This window comes from Podarcis liolepis (genome assembly GCF_965112155.1).
Source record: "Podarcis liolepis genome assembly, chromosome: 7".
Lineage (NCBI taxonomy): Eukaryota > Metazoa > Chordata > Lepidosauria > Squamata > Lacertidae > Podarcis > Podarcis liolepis.
The window spans coordinates 90,193,058-90,216,785 of record NC_139561.1 but is presented as its reverse complement, the minus strand read 5'-3'; the positions used below and the strand labels follow the sequence as shown (position 1 = coordinate 90,216,785).

Below are 23,728 nucleotides of genomic sequence, written 5' to 3'. Positions count from 1 at the left end.
CACACACACACAGCCAAATAATCAAGAGGGCTTTTCTGAAATGTGCAAAAACTCCCTAAGAGAGAGAAAATTGTCTATGCGCTTTCTCCATGTCATGCATAATCTTGTAAAATTGTATCAGGTCCCCTCTTACTTTCTCTCTAAGCTAAAAAGGCTGCAATCTTCCAAAATAGCGAAGTTGCTCCACCCCTTGAACCATCTTGGTTGTCCTTTCCTGAGTCTTTTCCCAACTCTAAAATGTCCCTTTTCAGGTGAGCTTATGAGAACTGCACACTAACGTTCTCTGTCCACTGGAACAAGCCCTCAGCCTAACCGTCCCTGTGCTATTTCTGTTCAAATTCCCCAGTCTCCGAGTGTTTTGGAAAACTCATCTCTCAAGAGCATGTGTTTGACATGACAACCTCCCTAGCCGTGCCTTTTTGAAGGCTATGCAGCAAAAATCAAGGCAGGCCTTATGTTTTTAATACCAAATCGTATTTCTCCCCATAATGCCCAATTGCCCTCGTTGTGCTTAACGTCCAGCCTGATAAAGAGTCCTGCTGGACTCGGAGGCTTGCACAGTTTTTTGTGACATTCTGGGTTGGCCCCAATAAAGGGACTTTGAGGGTTTTCAAGGTAAAAGTGGCCGTGCCTGCATATGTCACCACCCCTTTTCAGTGCTTGGCTTATTTGACGAGCTTCTCCCTAAGAAAACTTCGTGTGTGTGTGAGTGTGTGGTTGACAAATGGTTCTGAATTCCTCCTGTGAAATAAATGGTGATGCTTTCCCCCTGCCTGTTCCTGCTCTGCTTACACCTTTGGTGGTGACTGCCACAAGGCATTTTATGTGGGGCTGCCCTTGAATTGGATTATGGGATACTGTCTCTATCATTCACTCTCTGGACTACTCTATTACTGCTACAGTGGCCCCTTTGCAGTCTCTTTCTCAGCTGCTCTCCTCCTAGTCTTACACCAGCAGCGACCTGGTCAAATGATTCGGACTTCTGAGAAAGTGCTTGACTCTGGAACTCCCTGAAGCTCCCTTGGAGGTGCAAAGTTGGGCAGACAACTCCCTGTCACCACTATCTGTCCTTGAAAGACTTAAAGACTTAAAGAGTAAACAGGTTGCACAATTTCAAAGAGGAGGTTCTTCCAAAGGTATGTAACAGGCTCAACTCGGACTGCGCGGGTATTTTCTCTTCCCAGCTGGTCAGCAACACATTGCCTGCAGAGCTCCACAGGCCACCCACAAGCTCCCCATGGATCTCCTGGGAGCAGTGGCCCTTTTCCTGGTCATCTGCCTCTTTTGTCTGACGGTCCTCTCAACATGGCGGCAGATGCACCACAAAAGCCAGATGCCACCTGGACCAACTCCCCTCCCCTTCATCGGGAACCTGCTCCAAGTCAACACAAGCGATATGTACCGTTCACTCATGAAGGTAACTTCAGTTTCAGTTATCCACTCTCTGCTTTGTTATTATCAAATCGTTTTTATATACTGCTTCTGAATGAAGATCACCCCATACAATCCGCCTGCCCACCCTTCTCTCTCTCTCTCTCTCTCTCTCTCCCACTTGACTCATCATCTCCTCATAATTCTCCTTTCACCGCATTCTCCAGCTTTTGATTCTCTCTCTGAGGTGTTGGGGAGAAGCAGTATATATTGAAGGGGACAAAGCATGTTTCTTTTGGGTTAATTCCCCCTCCCCTCCATGGCTCCTATACCTTCGGGTATAGGGTGGTATAGAAAATTATAATAATAATATAATATAATATAATATAATATAATATAATATAATATAATATAATATAATATAATATAATATAATATAATATAATATAATGAATAGAAGCTGTCAGCATGTGACAGTGGCCGGACCCCAGGAAACAGCTTAAACTCACCAGCTGAAACAGGTGAAGGTATCCGATGGGTTGCAAACCCTCGGTGATTTAGGGAGGTGCCTTGTATGCAACGATGGACTGCAGCAGACAGAGACCAACAGCAGGTCCATCAGTCAAGAAAGCCGTTTCTGCATGAAGGGAGAAATAGGGGCAGAGGGGCTCATCAACCTGAGAAGGTAGACAATCTAGGAGAACTCTGATCGTAAACCTCCTCTGCTTCACGGTTACACTCATTCATGAGAAAGGATTCAGGAGTAAACCCTGGGGGGGGGGTCTGGACCCACTGCCTTGTGAGATATCTTTGGGGGATAAGGATTAGACCATACGCAAATCCAGAGTGGAGTCTGTAAGGTGCTCGGATGATGCCTTGTATGCCTCCTTCCGGCAACTCCTGCAGCCAAGCTGTTGACAAGTGTATTGCTTTGTTCTCCCTCAGACCACATAAGGGAGTCTTGCCGTCTGGGCAGCCCAGGACCCCCCTACACACCGCACAGGCTTGCACCCCAGAGAGGTCACTTTGGTGCTGTAGATACAGATTTTCTCACTTCATTATTCTGTTACAGATAGGTAGCCGTGTTGGTCTGCCATAGTCAAAATAAAAAAGTTCCTTCCAGTAGCACCTTAAAGACCAACTGAGTTAGTTCTTGGTATGAGCTTTCGTGTGCATGCACACTTCTTCAGATACACTGAAACAGAAGTTGCCAGATCCTTCTATATAGTGAGAAGGTGGGGAGGGGTATTACTCAGGAGGGTGGTGGGAATGGGTGATTGGCAGATAGCTGAGATGAGCCTGTTGACGACTCTTAACGACTGCAATAGGTCTTACAGGAAAAGGCAAGGGGTGAGAAGGTGAAAAATGGCTTAGTCATGTATAATGAGATAAGAATCCAATGTCTTTGTTCAGACCAGGTCTCTCCATGGTTTTAAGTTTGGTAATGAGTTGCAAATTCTGCTTCACAGAAAGTGGGAATGGAGGGAAATGCCAATAGCTGATAGCCACAATGGATCTGCGTTGCTTCCGCAGTTGGAGGAAACCAGATTCTGGAAACCACACGGGGGAGAGCGCTCTTGCTTGAAGGTTTCCCATAATGGGCATCTGGTTGCTCACTCTGAAAAGAGGATACAGTGGTGCCTCGCAAGACGAAAATAATTCGTTCCACGAGTCTTTTCGTCTTGCGATGTTTTTCGTCTTGCGAAGCACGGTCCGTCGCAACTGCGCCTCTTCAAGCGGCTTTAAGAAAAAAGCGCAAGACGTTTTCGTCTTGCGAAGCAAACCCATAGGGAAATTCGTCTAGCGAAGCAACGCAAAACCGAAAAACCCTTTCGTCTAGCGAGTTTTTCGTCTTGCGAGGCCTTCGTCTTGCGGGGCACCACTGTACTGGACTCTAGATGTGCTCCCTTTTAACCTGACCAGCAGGCTCACCTTGTGTTCTGTTTTCACAGATCCGTGAGAAATATGGTTCTGTCTACACCATCCACTTAGGCCCTCGCCGTGTTGTGGTCTTGTGTGGATACGATGCCGTGAAGGAGGCCCTGGTGGACCAGGCTGAAGAGTTCAGGGACCGTGGAGAGCAAGCCACGTTTGACTGGCTTTTCCAGGGTTACGGTCAGTCTCTTCTTGGGCAATTCTTGCCCAGAGCACATGATTACTGGCATTTATATGGCACCTTTTAGCAAGCTTAGCACCGGAGAGTCTCAATGGTGGTTCTGTGCCGTGGATTATTGTTATATCCATTTTAGGTAAAGGTAAAGGGAGCCCTGACCATTAGGTCCAGTCACTCATCTCGCTTTATTGGGCGAGGGAGCTGGCATACAGCTTCCGGGTCATGTGGCCAGCATGACTAAGCCGCTTCTGGCGAACCAGAGCAGCGCATGGAAACGACGTTTACCTTCCCACCGGAGTGGTACCTATTTATCTACCTGCACTTTGACGTGCTTTCGAACTGCTAGGTTGCCAGGAGCAGGGACCGAGCAACGGGAGCTCACCCCGTCACAGGGATTCGAACTGCCGACCTTCTGATCGGCAAGTCCTTGTCTCTGTGGGTTGTCCCACAGCGCCACCCACATCCCCTTATATCCATTTTACTGAGGAGGTAAATGAGTCAGAGAGTCTTTCTCCCTCTATAATAATAATAACAACAATAACAATAAAACCCCACATCATATCTTAGGCTGTTCTCCCAAATTCTGAACTTTAAAACTGTACAAGGTTGGAAAATGAAGGGTGGATATCTCTATCACTGTGTGTTTTCAGCCACATTCCCACCGAGTGCACCTTCTCCTGTTCCTCCTTCCCTTTACTCCTCCTTTGCTTCTCAGGGGTTGCCTTCTGTAACTGGGAACGGGCCAAACCGCTACGCCGATTCTCCATCACGACACTGAGGGATTTTGGGATGGGAAAGAGATCCGTCGAAGAGCGGATCCTGGAGGAGACCCACTTCCTGCTGGAATCCCTGAGGGAAACAAAAAGTGAGCTCAGTTTTGGTTTCTTCAAGAAATGTGGCATAATTATAGATGGATGGAAGGTTGAGAGGAGTTCCCTACCAGGACAGACTTTGCTCATGTGCTCAAGATATCGATTCTTTAAAACATATTTTGTTGCACTGTGCGAAATATGAGCAAGCCAGGGCTGAACTGATATTACCCTTGCCAGTGTGGTGTAGCGGTTAAGAGCGGTAGACTCGTAATCTGGTGAACCGGGTTCGCTTCTCCACTCCTCCACATGGAGCTGCTGGGTGACCTTGGGCCAGTCACACTTCTCTGAAGTCTCTCAGCCCCACTCACCTCACAGAGTGTTTGTTGTGGGGGAGGAAGGGAAAGGAGAATGTTAGCCGCTTTGTGACTCCTTAGGGTAGAGATAAAGTGGGATATCAAATCCAAACTCTTCTTCTTCTTCTTGCTGGTACCTTTCCTGGGAAAATCAGAGGCTCACTATGTCAGGTTCCTATTGGAAGACTAGACAAATGCTAGAACATTAGCAGTTGCGAAGTTTATATCAGTGGTTGCAACAACCAATGATCCCTATCTTTAAGTCGGAACAAAATGCTTGTTTAACCTGGAGATAGGCTGTTTGAATTGTGCATTGCTTTGTAATGATTTCTTGGGTCTCTGGACCGTAATAAAGATTGATATGATATGATATGATATGATATGATATGATATGATATGATATGATATGATATGATTGAAACTGTTGACGGTTAACTGAGAATTTGAATGCTGATAAACTGAATCTTTTTGTTTAATTTTGATGATGTTCCATGAGTTGTTACAGAAAGTAGTAATTGTGGTTTTTATGCGAATACTCTTCTAATTAATATTCTGTAAGCCACCTTTAGATGAACAGCGAGGGAGAAACAGGCAGATGAAAGAAAACACCATTAACGACTGAATTGATTTGCAAAGTGTACTTTTGACTTGCTCCAGGGCTGAGTGACTTGGGGGTCTCTCTTTCTAGGTGAACCCTTTGACCCCACCTACACCCTGAGCCGATCAGTATCCAACATCATCAGCTCCATCACCTTTGGCAACCGCTTTGAATATGAAGATCAGGAGTTTCTCTCCATGCTCCGCGTTATGATGGAAACCTTCCAGTTTGCTTCCTCATCTTGGGGACAGGTAAATTGGAGGGGAAGTGGAGGACTTATTTGTGAATAATGCAATTTCTCTTAATTTACTCAAGGCATGGTATGCAGGGCAGCCACCACTGTCACTACCCCAAAGACCAGCAGTGGTCAAGAAACAGGGTTAGAAGCTGCAGCATCATCAACTAAGGACCTAGATCACATTCAGGAGTCTGAGTGAGCCTGGCCAACAAAAGCCAATATTACAATCTTCCATAGCAGCAGAAACTAAGTTCTTCACAAGTGGGCAGAACCTGGGAGAAGCTTAAAAATGGTTTTGATATTTGTTGGAGCAAGCGTCTCACTCTGAGCTCTCCATGGTGCTGCAACTCCTGTTCTACCTTGCTCTTTGGTCAGGCTCAGCCCAGAGCAAGTTTACAATGTTGCTTCAACCAGAGCGATTCTCAGATTGAGAAACTGAAGCTGCTTGCTTTGTAAGCAATTCCTCCCCACCCCCTGATTCTTCCTCCAAATTGCCTTCCTTGTCACTCAGAGAGGACAAGTCAGGCCCTGAGGTTTTGTCCGTGACAAGTTTATGGCTTAGCCAGCACCAAGTTATATCTGGGTGGAGTCAGGAGTACCTTCTGTTTACAATGTTTACAATGTTGCTTCAACCTGAGATAATTCCAGATTGAGATATTGAAGCTGCTGGCTTTGTAAGCAATTCCACCACACACCCTGATTTTCCCTCCAAATTGCCTTCCTTGTCCCTCAAAGATGGGAAGTAAGGCCCTGTGAGGTTGTGTCTGTGACAAGTTCATAGCTTAGTCAGACCAATTTCTGTCTGGGTGGAGTGAGGAGTTCCCTCTGTCTGATCTTCTTGGAGAGACACTTCTCCAGTCTCCCTTCTTTTCAAGCCACCTGTTTCTTCCAAACCTTCCATGATAGTGAGGAACCAAGGGAGGGAGAAACTCCTGCTTCTCCCTGCTCCCCAAATCAATCTTTGTTCAATATCTGTTCTCTCTCTTCCTCCCCCAAACTCTGGATTCCTCCAAACGTGACACACGCAGCTCTACGACATGTTCTCAGGCATCATGCAGCACCTGCCCGGCCCACAAGATAAAACCTTCAAGAAGCTGTTGGGCCTGACGGAATTCATTAAAAGGAAGGTAAAAGAAAACAAGGAGACCCTGGACCCCAACAACCCTCGGGATTTCATTGACTGCTTCCTAGTGAAAATGCAGCAGGTAAGATTATGTTATTCTAGTTACTACGATCAATTTCTGTGTAAGGAAACTTTATAGACTTTCTTTCTTTCTTTCTTTCTTTCTTTCTTTCTTTCTTTCTTTCTTAATAAATCTTTATTGAATTTAAATACAAATATATACAGTGGTGCCTGGCAAGACGAAATTAATTCGTTCTGCAAGTTTTTTCGTCTTGCGAGTTTTTTCGTCTTGCGAAGCATGGTTTCCCATAGGGTATTAACGGTTTTAAGAAAAAGGAAACAAACTCGCAAGACGTTTTCGTTTTTCGTCTTACGAAGCAAGCCCATAGGGAAATTCGTCTTGCGAAGCAACTCAAAAACCGAAAAACTCTTTCGTCTTGCGCGTTTTTCATCTTGCGAGGCATTCATCTTGTGAGGTACCACTGTACACATGAATATATACATACATAAAGATAAACCGAAAAGATTAAGATGAAAAGAGAGAGAAAAAGAAAAAAAAAAACACCGGAAAAAGAAATTTGAATTATTATATAATCGTTCATTAAATTTCTAAATAAGAGACTTCCAATTCTTCTCATTGTACTTTTATTGTTATTTACATTTAACGCACAGCCTTCTTTTGCCCTAATTTATCTTCCTGTACTCTGGTAACTTAACATTTACACTGTGTTTTACAAGGATCAATTTAATTCTGCAAGGAGCTTGTTACTTGTACAGTGTGTATTTAAGTAATCATTGAATATTTTCCACTCTTTCTATACTTTCTGATTGTAAAGCCCTCTTACTGTCCCCGTCATCTTTGCCAGTTGTAGGTATTCAATTGTAAGAGTCTGCCATTCTGTTATCGTGGGTACTGTTTCATTTTTCCAATTTCTTACCATTTATATTCTGGCTGCTGTAGTTCCATACATAAACAACGGTCTTATATCTTTTCCTTTTTTAAAAAAAATGTTTATTACTTTTATAGATTACAAAAAGAGAAAAAAGAAGAGAGAGAAAAAACAGAAAAAAAGACAAAGAAGGAAAGCAAAAAGAAGAAAAAAATACAATGCAATATATAAACAATGCAAAACACAACCTAAACTCAAAACTAAACACATTAAACTAAACTAAACAAACCCCACTCCCTAACCTTAACCCTAAATGAAACAAAACAAAAACAATTTAAAAACATACATAATCTCTTTTCCATACTCTATCTTTCATTCCCTTGTTTCCTCGACCTCCTCTCATCTCCCTTTTTGTATTCCACTTCTTTTAATTGTTTCAGCAAATCCTTTCCATCTCTCTCCATTTTCTATCATATTGTAAATAACGTATTTTTTAACCTTATTTTCCATTAAAACTAAAATATTTATATATACTTAACTCCTTATAACATTTCTGCTAAGCCCATAAAAAATCATTCCACCATTTTTCTATCACTCATTAGTTTTACCATAAGTCTATATATAAACTTTAAGTTATCCAATCTTCTTCCACCATCTCCTCTCCCTGGTTTCGGATTCTGCCAGTCCTTTCCGTCAACTCCATAAAGTCCATCAACCTGGTGATCTTATGTCCGAGGCTCTTAACTCTTTTCCAAGTCCCTTCTGCAGGTCTTCTTCATTTTCTTTAATGCTAAAGAGCAAATCTCGGGGAAACGCCAACCTGTCAATCCTTTTCTTCCTTCTGAACAGATCAGCCAAATTTCCATAGTTAAAGCTACAGTCCATAAAGTATTTCAGGGCATATTTCAAGATTCTTCCAAGTCCAAAGGCCCCCAAAACTTCAATCTCCTCCAGGCCCGAGTCCATGTCCCAAAAGTCAGTTAATCCCTGCATAGAGGGATCTTTCCAACTTTCCTTCTTTCGTCCAAGCCGGGATCCATTCCTCGGAGTCTGACTTTTCTTAGATTCAATCATAAAAGGCCTCAACTTATAGTCCTCAATTTGCTTCTGTAAGCCACGGATCTCACTTGTATTACTTTATGTTCAACTTTATGTTCAACAACAGCAGCATTCTCCTTCTCCTCCTTCTCCTCCACCATTTGTCCTGCCAAAATGTATTCCTGTACCAAGTCCTGAATTATTTCTGTGTTGATGTTCGCTTTTTGACTCAAATTAGTCACTTTCTGTTCCAAATTATCAACTTTAAAAGTCATGTCATCCATCTTCTTGTGAAGCTGTCCCAGCGAACAGCTTATCTTACATAAAACAGTCACAATAGCCTCTCCTGTCAACATTTTTAAATGGTCCAAGGTCACTCTCTGGTTCACAGAATCCTTATCTGCAGCTGGAAATCCCCCAGTTACAGTCCTGTAACAGTTTCAAAAGCTCCCTCTAGAGGGAAACAGTCTCCACTTGTATCAGTTCTTTCAAGCACAACTCAAGCATTAAAGATAAATTTTCAGTTACTTTTCCTCTTTTTTAAATGCAGAGGAGGACAATGGAAACAGTATCTTACTCTTATTTAGCTAGCTGTCAAATCCGTTCTGTCAAATGCACTCTCTCCAAACGTCATCTGGCAGCCCGCTCCCAGGTTCAGAGCAGTGGTAATTTGATTTTTCACTCTCTCCTGCAGGCTCACTAGATCCAAAATTTCCCCCTCTTCTCCTGCTTCCAAGGGGGGTTTTGTATTTTAAACCGATGGAAATTTAATCCTTTGCCAAAAGCTTTCAAAGACTTTAACTTGTAACATCTTTGCTTCAGTCTATTTACAAAACGGGAGGCGGACTTCCTGTTTATGACCTCCCGCTTCAGTGCCAAATTAAAGTATTTAAAAATCCAATTTTCCGATTTACTCACGAGTAGTTGTTTAAAATCCAATTGTCTACAGGAAAAAGTCAGCGCTCTCCGGCAACAGCAATGCGGCTTCACTCCGTGAAAAAAGCAGTCGATTCAAAGCACCGCGCCACTCCCCCCACGTTGCTCCTGATCCCCAAAACAGGGTTTCCCCGCAAGTAGGGGAGGCGCAAAAGGTGCCAGCCAAATCCCAGGTTCACAAGCTTCTCCCGCTTGTGATTCAATGGGTCTCCACCTTCGCCGTGGCGGTCAGACCCTGTTTTTCACAGAGCAAGTTCCTCCCGAATGGAGGAGCTCCGCCATTGCCGGAGGCGCCAACCCAGAAGTCCGCCGGTCTTATATCTTTTCCGATGGTCTTATATCTTTTCCGATTTCCAGTGTCATTATACCTAGGAGGAAGGCTTCTGGCCTTTTTCTGAATGTAAATCTAAATAACTTTTTGAAGTCATTGTATAATTTATCCCAAAATTCACGGATGACTGCGCAGTTCCACCACATGTGTAAGTATGACCCAGTCTCTTTTTTGCATCTCCAGCAGATTGGTGATCTGCCTTTATACATTTTCGCAAGTTTTGCTGGAGTGTGGTGCCATCTATAAAAAGATTTCATTACGTTCTCCCTAAGGTTATAGCACGCCGTGAATTTTATGGATGGCTTTAAAAGAAGATTCAACACATTGATGAAGAGAGTTGAAGGCTACTAGCTAGGATGGCTGTGCCCTGCTCTCTGCAGTTGGTTGCAGCCATGCTTCTGAATACCAGTTGTTGGAAACCAAGGGAGGGGAGAGGACTCTTGTGCTTAAACCCTCCTTCCCAGTGGATCATCTGGTTGGCTGCTGTGAGAACAGGATGCTGGACTAGATGGGGCTGATTAAGCAGGCACTACTCCCTTGCCTCTGTAGCCTTTCTGCACAAAGGGACTGTATAACTCCTTCCTCCCACTACACCCAGCCATCTGTTTCCCACACAATCATTGGGCTGCTTTTCAGCACTCCACAACTGACCCTTCCCCTCATTGCATGACATCACTGCAGCTCAGCCAATCAGTAGGGGAGAGAGAGCTTCATAGATAGGAGGCAGTCAGATTGTAGCCTATCGCAAAATATAATATGTGAAATATCCTCTTTTCTCATTTTTATTCTTGCTAGGAAAAGGAAAACCCAAACTCAGAGTTCTTCCTAGAGAATCTTGTTATGACGACCCTCAATGTCTTCTTTGCTGGCACAGAAACAGTCAGCACCACCTTGCGCTATGGCTTCCTGCTTCTACTGAAATACCCGGAAATTGAAGGTGAATGCGGAAGGAGCTGTAAAGGAGGGTGGAGAAATCTCTTTGTTTTTGCCAGTTATGAAGGTGCAAATGGACACTTTTTGTCACATCCTGCTGATTTCTCAACAGAGAAGATCCACGAAGAGATTGAACGTGTGATTGGCCTGAATCGCATTCCCAACATGGATGACCGTCCCCTGATGCCCTATACGGATGCTGTGATCCACGAGATCCAGAGATTCGCTGACATTCTCCCTTTGGGGTTAGCAAGACGTGTGACCCGTGATACCCAGTTCCGGGGATACACCATTCCCAAGGTACTGTGGTTTCATTCGTTCCTGAGACTTAGACTCTACCCTTCAGTACAATTTCCAGACATGTTTTGTGGGCTAGCAAATTCCCCTGAGGCACCACTGTCACTGACCTGTCAGCCATTGTGGGGGTATCCAAGCAAATCCAAAATAAGACCTGAAGAGCCCAGCCAGATGACGCGATGTTGGTTCCACATCTTCTAGTGCTACCTTCCGCAAAGGAGTAGTGGTGGTTATGGGGCTTAAAGGGGTTAGTTCTAACCCTCTAAAAGCCATTTCCCCCTCCCCTTCTCATCAGGAAGAACTCTTTGATGGTAAGAGCTTTGAAGCTGTGGAAAGGACTCCCTCAGAAGGTGGTGGAATCTCTTTCCACCAAGGTTTTTCAACAGAGGTTGGATGGCCATCTGCCATGGAAGCTTTAGTTGAGATCTCTTCATCACAGGTGGCTGCACTAGATGGCCCACAGGTCCTTTCCAGCTCTACAACCTATGGTTCTAAGATTCTCTCCCTCTCTTGGTCAGGGGACTGAAATCTTCCCTGTGCTTGGATCTGTGCTGAGAGACCCCAAATATTTTGCAAGGCCAGATGTGTTTGACCCCCAACATTTCCTGGATGAGAACGGGCAGTTCAAGAGGAATAAGGCTTTTATGCCATTCTCCATTGGTGAGTGAGTCCTCTTCCCTTTCCAAGCCACTGCCGAGTCGTGTCTAACAGCACATTGAAAGCCTGTATTCACCTTCCTCCTCTTTCCTAGGGAAACGCTATTGCTTTGGGGAACACCTCGCTCGGATGGAGCTCTTCCTCATCCTCACCAGCATCCTGCAGAACTTCCGCTTCAAATCTCCCATCCCTTCTGAACAGATCGACATCTCTCCCATGCTGGTTGGCTTTGCCACCCTTCCGCATTTTTATGAAATGTGTGCCATTCCCCTCTGAAGGTGCTCAGGTGTCTTGGAGAAGCAGAAACCCATTGTCACCAACCTTGGCCACCCAAAAGCACACACACACACAAACAAACACACACAGAAACACACACAAACACACACAAGCACACACAAACCTAATGTCCACACACCCATAATTTTAGCAATGGCAATGTTTAACACTTTCCCATTTTTTTGGAATTACTTCTTTGTCTACATGTTTAGTATCTTGCTGCCTTATTTCTTGTGAATGTTCATTTTTCTGCTGCACCCCAATTGAGGAAGATGCAAGATCAAATATTTCGTCTTGGTTCTCTATGCTTTTCTTTTACCTGCACTTCTATTTATATATCACAGCTGTAAAAGCATCTCTCAAAATTCTAATGTCATCCTCTATTGCCATGTTGTGAATAAAGAGATCAAATATTTCACTTTGGTGCTGTCCTTTCACTCCACTTTCTTGTAGAACAGTTGACTCTACCCTCCATATTATGCCCCCTGACTATTGAACCTTATTTATCTATCCTATGCTCACAGAGGCATTAGCAGAAAGAAATGGAATTCATAGAATCATAGAATCATAGAATCCTAGAGTTGGAAGAGACCACAAGGGCCATCGAGTCCAACCCCCTGCCAAGCAGGAAACACCATCAGAGCACTCCTGACATATGGTTGTCAAACCTCTGCTTAAAGACCTCCAAAGAAGGAGGTCTTCCACCTTTGTTTCCTTCAAAGTCTGCAAACTGCAAACTAAGGTACTCTATCCACTGGAACAAGCTCTCAGCCTAACCATCCTAGTGCTATTTCTGTTCAAATGCTCCAGTCTCCAAGTGTTTTGGAAAACTGATCTCTGAAGAGCATGTGCTCAACATGACAACCTCCCTAGCCGTGCCTTTTTTCAAGGCTATACAGCAAAAATCAAGGCAGGCCTTATGTTTTTAATACCAAACCATATTTTCTCCCCATAATGGCCAATTGCCCTCATGGTACTTAACGTCTATCCTCATAAAAGTCCTGCTGGACCCAGAGGCTTGTGCGGTATTTTGTGACATTTTGGGTAGTAGTAGTAGTAGTAATAATAATAATAATAATAATAATAATAATAATAATAATAATAATTTATTTATACTCCGCCCATCTGGCTCCGCCCACTCTTGGCGGCTTCCAACAAAAGATTAAAAATACATTAAAACATCAGTCATTAAAAACTTCCCTACACAGGGCTGCCTTCAGAAGACTTCACAAAGTCAGATGGTTATTTCTTTAACATCTGATGGGAGAGCATTCCACAGATTGGGCGCCACTACCGAGAAGGCCCTCTGCTTGGTTCCCCTATTGCAGCAGTTCTCGACCTGTGGGTCCCCAGATGTTGTTGGACTACAACTCCCATCATCCCTGAGCTCTGGCCTTGCTAGCTAGGGGTGATGGGAGTTGTAGTTCAACAACAACTGGGGACCCACAGGTTGAAAAGGCTGCCCTATTGGGTTGGCCCCAATAAAAGGACTTTGAGGGTTTTCAAGATAAAAGTGGCCATGGATACTCATGTCACACACACACCCTTTCAATGCCTGGCTTATTTCGTGGGCTTCTTCCTGAGAAAAGCTTGTGTGTGTGTTTGTTTGTGGTTGACAGATGGCTCTGCATTCCTCCTGTGAATTAAATGATGATGCTTTCTCCCTGCCTGTTCCTGCTCTGCTCTGTGGAAGTTTGTGTGAAACATTGCTGCACTGTCACTCTTCAGTTTAACCTATCGACCACATGGGACACCTCCGCTGAAAGTGTTGCAACCTGAGCCAACTTTCTAGTGAGCCTCTGTACCCCACTCCTCAGAGAGCAACAGCTGGATTTAAGTCGTCAAGCTAATTCAGTTCTGGAAATGACATTCACATTGTAGAGAGCCTCGACCAACCCAGAAAGAGAAGCAGAAGATGTGACTTGAGATTCAAATATTAGCACCTCTCCATTCAGAAGTTAGGAAAAGAAAAGAAAGAGTGCACAAATAAGTAACAAGGAAAGTTGGTAAATCAGGAGATGTCTTCTAGGAGACTCAGATGGTGGAACTTCTGGGATACTGTCTCTATCTCCCTGGACTACTCTATTACTGCTACAGCCACCCCTTCGCGGTCTCTTTCTCAGCTGCTCTCCTCTTAGTCTTACACCAGCAGAGACCCTGTCAAATGATACGGACTTCTGAGAAACGTGGTGAGAGGATTGTGTTTGACAGCAATACTAAAAGGAAAGGGAGTTCATGATGGCTGGGAGTTTGTTAAGAGGGAGATAGTAAAAGCACAACGTCAGGCAATACCAATGAGACGGAAACATGGAAGGTGCCTAAAGAAGCCAGGGTGGCTATCTAAAGAACTTTTAACTGAGTTAAGATTAAAAAAGGATGTGTACAAAAAATGGAAAAGGGGGGGAACCACCAAAGAGGAATTCAAACAAATAGCCAGTACGTGTAGACACAAAGTCAGAAAAGCTAAAGCACAGAATGAACTCAGGCTTGCTAGATAGGTTAAAAGCAACAAAAAAGGCTTTTATGGGTATGTTCGTAGCAAAAGGAAGAACAAAGAAACAGTGGGGTCACTCAGAGGAGAAGATGGTGAAATGCAAACAGGGGACACAGAAAGGGCTGAACTCCTCAATTCCTTCTTTGCCTCAGTCTTCTCCGATAAAGAAAACAATGCCCGACCTGAAGAATTTGGAGCAAATGATTCAGCAAAGGAAACACAGCCCAGAATAACTAAGGAGATAGTACAAGAATACTTAGAATCATAGAATCATAGAGTTGGAAGAGACCACAAGGGCCATCGAGTCCAACCCCCTGCCAAGCAGGAAACACAATCAGAGCACTCCTAACATATGGTTGTCAAGCCTTTGCTTAAAGACCTCCAAAGAAGGATACTCCACCACACTCCTTGGCAGCAAATTCCACTGTCAAACAGCTCTTACTGTCAGGAAGTTCTTCCTAATGTTTAGGTGGAATCCTCTTTCTTGTAGTTTGGATCCATTGCTCCGTGTCCGCTTCTCTGGAGCAGCAGAAAACAACCTTTCTCCCTCCTCTATGTGACATCCTTCTATATATTTGAACATGGCTATCATATCACCTCTTAACCTCCTCTTCTCCAGACTAAACATGCCCAGCTCCCTTAGCCGTTCCTCATAAGGCATCGTTTCCAGGCCTTTGACCATTTTGGCTGCCCTCCTCTGGACACGTTCCAGTTTGTCAGTGTCCTTCTTGAACTGTGGTGCCCAGAACTGGACACAGTACTCCAGCTGAGGTCTGACCAGAGCAGAATACAGTGGCACTATTACTTCCCTTGATCTAGATGCTATACTCCTATTGATGCAGCCCAGAATTGCATTGGCTTTTTTAGCTGCCGCATCACACTGTTGGCTCATGTCAAGTTTGTGGTCAACCAAGACTCCTAGATCCTTTTCACATGTACTGTTCTCAAGCCAGGTGTCCCCCATCTTGTATTTGTGCCTCTCAGTTTTTTTGCCCAAGTGCAATACTTTACATTTCTCCCTGTTAAAATTCATCTTGTTTGTTTTTGCCCAGTTCTCTAATCTGTCAAGGTCATTTTGAAGTGTGATCCTGTCCTCTGGGGTGTTAGCCACCTCTCCCAGTTTGGTGTCATCTGCAAATTTGATCCGGATGCCCTTGAGTCCATCATCCAAGTCGTTGATAAAGATGTTGAATAAGACCGGGCCCAAGACAGAACCCTGTGGCACCCCACTAGTCACTCTTCTCCAGGATGAAGAGGAACCATTGATGAGCACCCTTTGGGTTCGGTCAGTCAGCCAGTTACAAATCCACTGAGTGGTAGCATAGTCAAGACCGCATTTTACCAGCTTCTTTACAAGAATATCATGAGGCACCTTGTCAAATGCCTTGCTGAAATCAAGGTAGGCTACATCCACTGCGTTCCCTTCATCTACCAGGCTTGTAATTCTGTCAAAAAACGAGATCAGGTTAGTCTGACATGACTTATTTTTCAGAAATCCACGTGTCCAGAGGAGGGCAACCAAAATGGTCAAAGGCCTGGAAACGATGCCTTATGAGGAACGGCTAAGGGAGCTGGGCATGTTTAGCCTGGAGAAGAGGAGGTTAAGGGGTGATATGATAGCCATGTTCAAATATAGAAAAGGATGTCACATAGAGGAGGGAGAAAGGTTGTTTTCTGCTGCTCCAGAGAAGCGGACACGGAGCAATGGATCCAAACTACAAGAAAGAAGATTCCACCTAAACATTAGGAAGAACTTCCTGACAGTAAGAACTGTTCGACAGTGGAATTTGCTGGCAAGGAGTGTGGTGGAGTCTCCTTCTTTGGAGGTCTTTAAGCAGAGGCTTGACAACCATATGTCAGGAGTGCTCTGATGGTGTTTCCTGCTTGGCAGGGGGTTGGACTCGATGGCCCTTGTGGTCTCTTCCAACTCTATGATCCTATGATTCTATGATTCTATGACTCTGGGACTCCTTGAAGCTCCTTGGTGGTGCAGACTTGGGCAGGCAGCTCCCTGTCTCCACTATCTGTCCATCTGAACTTTGCTCTGGAAGGTCTTCTCTAGACTTGAAAGAAGACTCTGGGCAGAGAGTAAACAGGTTGCACAATTTCAAAGAGGAGGTTCTTCCAAAGGTATGTAACAGGCTCAACTCAGACTGTGCGGGTATTTTCTCTTCCCAGCTGGTCAGCAACACATTGCCTGCAGAGCTCCACAGGCCACCCGCAACCTCCCCATGGATCCCCTCGGAGCAGCAGCCCTTTTCCTGGTCATCTGCCTCTCTTGTCTGATGGTCCTCTCAACATGGCAGCAGATGCACCGCAAAAGCCAGATGCCACCTGGACCAACTCCCCTCCCCTTCATCGGGAACCTGCTCCAAGTCAAGACAAGTGATATGTACCGTTCACTCATGAAGGTAACTTTCTATAATGTGTCAGTTATCCACTCTCTGCTTTGTTATTATCAAATCATTTTTATATACTGCTGCTGAATGAAGATCACTCCATACAATCCGCCCACCCACCCTTCTCTCTCTCTCTCTCTCTCTCTCTCTGTGTGTGTGTGTGTGTGTGTGTGTGTGTGTCTCCCTCTCTCTCTCTCCCACTTGACTCAACATCTCCTCATAATTCTTCTTCCACCACATTCTCCATCTTTTGATTCTCTCTCTGAGGTGTATGAGTTGTTGGGGAGAAGCAGTATACCTGGTGGGGGACGCAGTGTGTTCCTTTTGGGTTGTTAATTCCCCCTCCCCTCTATGGCTCCTAGAAGCTGAGACCTTCGGGTATAGGGCGGAATAGAAAATAAATAAATAGATGATAGATAGATAGATAGATAGATAGATAGATAGATAGATAGATAGAAGATAGATAGATAGATGATAGATGATAGATGATAGATAGATAGATGATAGATAGATAGATGATAGATAGATAGATAGATGATAGATAGATAGATAGATAGATAGATAGATAGATAGATAGATGATAGATAGATAGATAGATAGATAGATGATAGATAGATGATAGATAGATGATAGATAGATAGATAGATAGATAGATAGATAGATAGATAGATAGATAGATAGATAGATAGATAGAGATAGATAGATAGATGATAGATAGATAGATAGATAGATAGATAGATATAGATAGATATAGATTGATAGATAAATAGATAGATAGATGATAGAGATAGATAGATAGATAGATAGATAGATAGATAGATAGATAGATAGATAGATAGATAGATGATAGATAGATAGATATAGATAGATAGATAGATGATAGATAGATAGATAGAAGCTGTCAGCACGTGACAGTGGCCAGACCCCAGGAAACAGCTTAAATTCACCAGCTAAAACAGGTGAAGGTATCCAACAGGTTGCAAACCCTCAGTGAGTTAGGTAGGTGCCTTGTATGTGACGATTGGCTGCAGCAAACAGAGACCAACAGCGGGTCCAACAGTCAAGAAAGCTGTTGCTGCATGAAGAGAGAAATGGGGGCAAGAAGGGGCTCATCAACCTGAGAAAGTAGACAGTCTTGCAGAACTCTTATCCTAAACCTCCTCTGCTTGGCGGTTACACTCATTTATGGGAAAGGATTCAGGAATAAACCCCGAGGGGGGGAAATCTTTGGGGGATAAGGACTAAACTTCAGGGAAGTTTTTAATGTGTCACATTTTAATGTATTTTTAATCTTTGTTGGGAGCCGCCCAGAGTGGCTGGAGAAACCCAGCCAGATGGGTGGGGTACAAATAATAAATTATTATTATTATTAACCATATGCAAATCCAGAGTGGAGTCTGTAAGGTGCTTGGATGATGCCTTGTATGCTTCCTTCCAACAACTCCTGCAGCCAAGCTGTTGCCAAATTTATTGCTTTGTTCTCCCTCAGACCACATCAGTGAGGCTGAGAGGGGGGTCTTGCCGTCAGGCTTGCACTCCAGCGAGGTCACTTTGGTGCTGTAGATGCAGATTCCCTCTCTTCATTATTCTGCTTCATGGAATGTGGGAATGGAGGGAAGTGCCAATAGCCACAATGGATCTTCTTTAATAATAATAATAATAATAATAATAATAATAATAATAATAATAATATTTTTTTATATATATATCCCGCCCTCCCCAGCCGAAGCCAGGGTCAGGGCGGCTAACAACAATAAAATAATACAACATTCTAAAATCATTTCATTATAAAATTAATTCAAAACAAATTGATGGCAACCATTGTGAAGATTGCCAAAGGAGGGAGTCAGGCTGTGCCCTGGCCAAAGGCTTGGTGGAACAGCTCCGTCTTGCAGGCCCTGCAGAAAGGTGTCAAGTCCTGCAGGGCCCTAGTCTCTTGGGACAGCGCATTCCACCAGATCGGAGCCACAGCTGAAAAAGCCCTGGCTCTGGTTGTGGCCAGGGACCTCCAACATGTTTTTGTTTAAAGATTGTAAGTTCCTCCATGGGACATACCAGGAGAGGCGGTCCCGTAGGGCTTTAAAGGTTAAAACCAGCACCTTAAACCTGATCCTGTACTCCACCGGGAGCCAGTGCAGCTGGTATAGCACCGGGTGAATGTGATCTCGCAGCAAGGACCCCATAAGGAGTTTTGCTGCAGCTGAAGTTTCTGGGTCAGTCTCAAGGGCAGCCCCACGTAGAGCGAGTTACAATAATCCAGTCTGGAGGTGACTGTCGTGTGGATCACAGTGGCTAGGTCAGGGCAAGACTCCTTACGGGAGTGCCTCCACAGTTGGAGGAAACCAGTTTCTGGAAACCACACAAGGGAAGAGCACTCCTGTATTCAGGTCATGCTTGAAGGTTTCCCATAATGGACATCTGGTTGCTCACTCTGAGAACAGGATCCTGGACTCTAGATGTGCCCCCTTTTAACCTGACCCAGCAGGCTCTCCTTGTGTTCTCTTTTACAGATCCATGAGAAATATGGTCCTGTCTTCACCATCCACTTAGGGCCCCGCCGTGTTGTGGTCTTGTGTGGATACGATGCCGTGAAGGAGGCCCTGGTGGACCAGGCGGAAGAGTTCGGCGGCCGTGGAGAGCAAGCCCTATTTAATCAGCTTTTCCAGGGTTACGGTCAGTCTCTTCTTGGGCAATTCTTGCCCAGAGCACATGATTACTGGCATTTATATGGCACCTTTTAGCAAGCTTAGCACCAAAGACTCTCAATGGTGGTTGTGTTATACCCATCTTACTGAAGAGGTAAATGAGCCTGAGAGTCTCTATCTCTAAGAAAAATACACACACATCTCAGGATGTTCTCCCCAAAACTGAAATCTGAACTTCAAAACTGGACAAGATTTGAAAATGAAGAAGTTCTCATCATTTGGGGGGGGGGAGGGGGGATCTCCATCACTGTGTGTTTTCATCCTCATTCCCACTAAGTGCACATTCTCCTGCTCCTCCTTCTGTTTAATAATAACACCTTTATTGTCAATGTACAACCTGATGTACAACCTGTGTACTATGAAATTAACCAAGCCTCCCTCCCTCCCCCCCAAAAAAAACATTCAATCTCATTGCACTCTGTGTGCTTGTCGCACAACACACCAGCCCCGAAAGTCAGTTGCACTATATTATTTTCCATTCAGCAGCCTAACAGCCCATGGACAGAAACAATTTTTTTAGCCTGTTGGTCCGACTCATTATACTTCTATATCTCCTGCCCAAGGGTAGAAGATTAAAGAGGTGCTGGCTGGGGTGTGACTTGTCCGTCAGAATTTTTCTCGCTCTCCTCAGGGATTGATCCCTTGCGATGTCGTCTAGTGAGCTCAGGGGACAGCCCATGATATCATGGGCTGTGTTCACCACCCTCTGCAAAGACTTTCTGTCTGTGGCTGTCAAGCCAACGTACCACACTGTGATACAACTCCTCCTTTGCTTCCCAGGGATTTCCTTCAGTAACGGGGAACGGACCAAACAGCTACGCCGGTTCTCTATCATGACACTGAGGAGTTTTGGGATGGGAAAGAGATCCGTCGAAGAGCGGATCCTGGAGGAGACCCACTTCCTGCTGGAATCCCTGAGGGCAACAAAAAGTGAGCTCAGTTTTGGTATCTTAAAGAAATGTGACATAATGGCTTACAAGTAATTGAAACTGTTGACGGTTAAGTGAGAATTTGAATGCTGATAAACTGAATCTTTTGGTTTAATTTTGATGATGTTTCATGAGTTTTTACAGTAAGTAGTAATTGTGGTTTTCATGTGTATAATCTTCTAATTAATATTCTGTAAGCCACCTTTAAATGAACAGTGAGGGAGAAACAGGCAGATGAAAGAAAACACCATTAAAGACTGAATTGATTTGAAAAGTGTACTTTTGACTTGCTCCAGGGCTGAGTGACTTGGGGGTCTCTCTTTCTAGGTGAACCCTTTGACCCCACCTACACCCTGAGCCGCTCAGTGTCCAACATCATCAGCTCCATCGCCTTTGGCAACCGCTTTGAATATGAAGATCAGGAGTTTCTCTCCATGCTCCGCGTTATGCTGGAAACCGTCCAGTTTACTTCCACCTCTTGGGGACAGGTAAATTGGAGGGGAAGTGGAGGACTTATTTGTGAATAATGCAATTTCTCTTAATTTACTCAAGGCACGGTATGCAGGACAGCCACCACTGTCACTACTCCAAAGACCAGCAGTGGTCAAGACACAGGGTTAAAAGCTGCAGCATCACCAGCTAAGGACCTAGATCACATTCAGGGGTCTGAGTGAGCCTGACCAGCAAAAGCCAATATTACAATCTTTCATACCATACTAAGTGCTCCACAAGTGGGCAGAACCTGGGAGAAGCTTAAAAATGGTTTTGATATTTGTTGGAGCAAGCGTCTCACTCTGAGCTCTCCGTGGTGCTGCAACTCCTGGTCTGCCTTGCTCTTTGGTCAGGCTCAGCCCGGAGCAAGTTTACAATGTTGCTTCAACCGGAGCGAATCTCAGATTGAGGCACTGAAGCTGCTTGCTTCGTCAGGAATTCCTCCCCACCCCCTGATTCTTCCTCCATATTTCCTTCTTTGTCACTCAAAGAGGAGAATTCAGGCCCTGAGGTTTTGTCTGTGACAAGTTTATGGCGTAGTCAGCACCAAGGTCTATCTGGGGTGGAGTCAGGAGTACCTTCTGTCTGTTCTTCTTGGAGAGACACTTCTCCAGTCTCCCTTCTTTTAAGCCTCCTGTTTTCCCAAACCTTCCATGATAACGAGGAACCAAGGGAGGGAGGAACTCCTGCTTCTCCCTGCTCCCCAAATCCATTTCATCTTACTTGTTCAATATCTGTTCTCTTTCTTCCTCCCCCAAACTCTGGATTCCTCCAAACCCGACACATGCAGCTCTACGAGATGTTCTCAGGCATCATGCAGCACCTGCCTGGCCCACAAGATAAAACCTTCAAGAAGCTGTTGGGCCTGAAGGAATTCATTAAAAGGAAGATAAAAGAAAACAAGGAGACCCTGGACCCCAACAACCCTCGGGATTTCATTGACTGCTTCCTAGTGAAAATGCAGCAGGTAAGATTATGTTATTCTAGTTACTACGATCAATTTCTGTGTAAGGAAACTTTATAGTCTTTCTTTCTTTCTTTCTTTCTTTCTTTCTTTCTTTCTTTCTTTCTAAATCTTTATTGAATTAAAATACAAATATATACACATGAATATATATACATACATAAAGATAAGACGAAAAGATTAAGACGAAAAGAGAGAGAAAAAGAAAAAAAAACACCAAAAAAAGAAATTTGCATTATTATATAATCGTTCGTTAAATTTCTAAATAAGAGACTTCCAATTCTTCTCATTGTACTTGTATTGTTATTTACACTTAACGCACAGGCTTCTATTGCCCTTATTTATCTTCCTGTACTCTGGTAAATTAACATTTACACATTGCGTTTTACAAGGATCAATTTAATTCTGCAAGGAGCTTGTTACTTGTACAGTGTGTATTTAAGTAATCATTGAGTATTTTCAACTCTTTGTATACTTTCCGATTGTAAAGCCCTCTTACTGTCCCCGTCATCGTTGGCAGTTGAAGGTATTCAATCATAAGAGTCCGCCATTCTGTTATCGTGGGTACTGTTTCATTTTTCCAATTTCTTAACATTTATATTCTGGCTGCTGTAGTTCCATACATAAACAACAGTCTTATATCTTTTCCGATTTCCAGTGTTACTATACCTAGGAGGAAGGCTTCTGGCCTTTTTCTGAATGTAAATCTAAATAACTTTTTGAAGTCACTGTATAATTTATCCCAAAATTCACGGATGACTGCGCAGTTCCACCACATGTGTAAGTATGACCCTGTCTCTTTTTTGCATTTCCAGCAGATTGGTGATCTGCCTTTATACATTTCGCAAGTTTTGCTGGAGTGTGGTGCCATCTATAAATCATTTTCATTACGTTCTCCCTAAGCTTATAGCACGCCGGGAATTTTATGGATGGCTTTAAAATAAGATTCGACACATTGATGAGGAGAGTTCTATTGAAGGCTACTGGCCAGGATGGCTGTGCCCTGCTCTCCGCAGTTGGTTGCAACCATGCTTCTGAATACCGGTTGTTGGAAACCACGGGAGGGGAGAGGACTCTTGTGCTTGAACCCTCCTTCCCAGTGGGGTATCTGGTTGGCTGCTGTGAGAACAGGATGCTTTTTTTTATAAATATTTTTTATTGCAAATTTCAAACAGAGAAAAATCACCAAACATATATAATCCCTTCACCAAGAAATAACAAACAAAAAAATATATACATAAACAAGAACAAAAATCTAAAATAAAAAACATCATGACTGTTCATAACATATTTTTTCATACCTAACTGGGCTTCCTCACATCTCCCTTCTCTGCATTCTCAATAATAAAGTTTTAAACAGCAATTTATTACCTTGTTTCAGTTCTTAATTTATACTTCTCAAATATTATGTCTCAAACTTCAAATACTTTTTGTCCAATACTTATCAGTTTAATTCAAACATAATATTACTTCAGATTTCATCTTTTTCTTAAACATCACTTAGTCTCATATATCTTTCAGCTAAGTTGCTGGTACCACGCTCTTTTCAATCATGCAGTTTCTTAACATGCATACAGTTTGTACTGTTTTTGTAAATAGTCCTTAAATTTTTTCCAGTCCTCTTCCATTGTTTCTTCTCCCAAGTCTCGGATTCTGCCAGTCATTTCGGCCAACTCCATATAGTCTATCAGTTGCGTTTGCCATTCTTCCAGTGTGGGCAAATCTTGTGTCTTCCAATATTTTGCGATAAGTATTCTTGCTGCTGTTGTTGCATACATA

General features: G+C 43.7%; 2 protein-coding genes across 2 annotated transcripts in view; both read left to right on the top strand.

The window, feature by feature from the left end:
- The window catches only part of LOC310712826 (cytochrome P450 2A13-like), a 62,733-nt gene extending 50,677 nt beyond the window's left edge, over positions 1-12,056 (top strand). The window contains exons 2-10 of the mRNA XM_083516224.1: positions 1,185-1,417; positions 3,324-3,486; positions 4,200-4,349; positions 5,338-5,498; positions 6,514-6,690; positions 10,599-10,740; positions 10,849-11,036; positions 11,552-11,693; positions 11,785-12,056. Of these exons, the coding sequence (XP_083372350.1) occupies positions 1,185-1,417; positions 3,324-3,486; positions 4,200-4,349; positions 5,338-5,498; positions 6,514-6,690; positions 10,599-10,740; positions 10,849-11,036; positions 11,552-11,693; positions 11,785-11,966 (1,538 nt within the window). The 3' untranslated portion in view covers positions 11,967-12,056. The remainder of the gene's footprint in view (positions 1-1,184; positions 1,418-3,323; positions 3,487-4,199; positions 4,350-5,337; positions 5,499-6,513; positions 6,691-10,598; positions 10,741-10,848; positions 11,037-11,551; positions 11,694-11,784) is intronic.
- Positions 12,057-14,084: 2,028 nt separating this feature from the next.
- Positions 14,085-23,728, top strand: part of LOC310711107 (uncharacterized protein) — a gene marked incomplete at its 3' end in the record, with an annotated part of 33,737 nt that continues 24,093 nt past the window's right edge. Inside the window, exons 1-6 of the mRNA XM_083512579.1 lie at positions 14,085-14,155; positions 16,639-16,871; positions 19,370-19,532; positions 20,345-20,494; positions 20,821-20,981; positions 21,776-21,952. Coding sequence (XP_083368705.1) covers positions 14,131-14,155; positions 16,639-16,871; positions 19,370-19,532; positions 20,345-20,494; positions 20,821-20,981; positions 21,776-21,952 — 909 coding nt within the window. The 5' untranslated portion in view covers positions 14,085-14,130. The remainder of the gene's footprint in view (positions 14,156-16,638; positions 16,872-19,369; positions 19,533-20,344; positions 20,495-20,820; positions 20,982-21,775; positions 21,953-23,728) is intronic.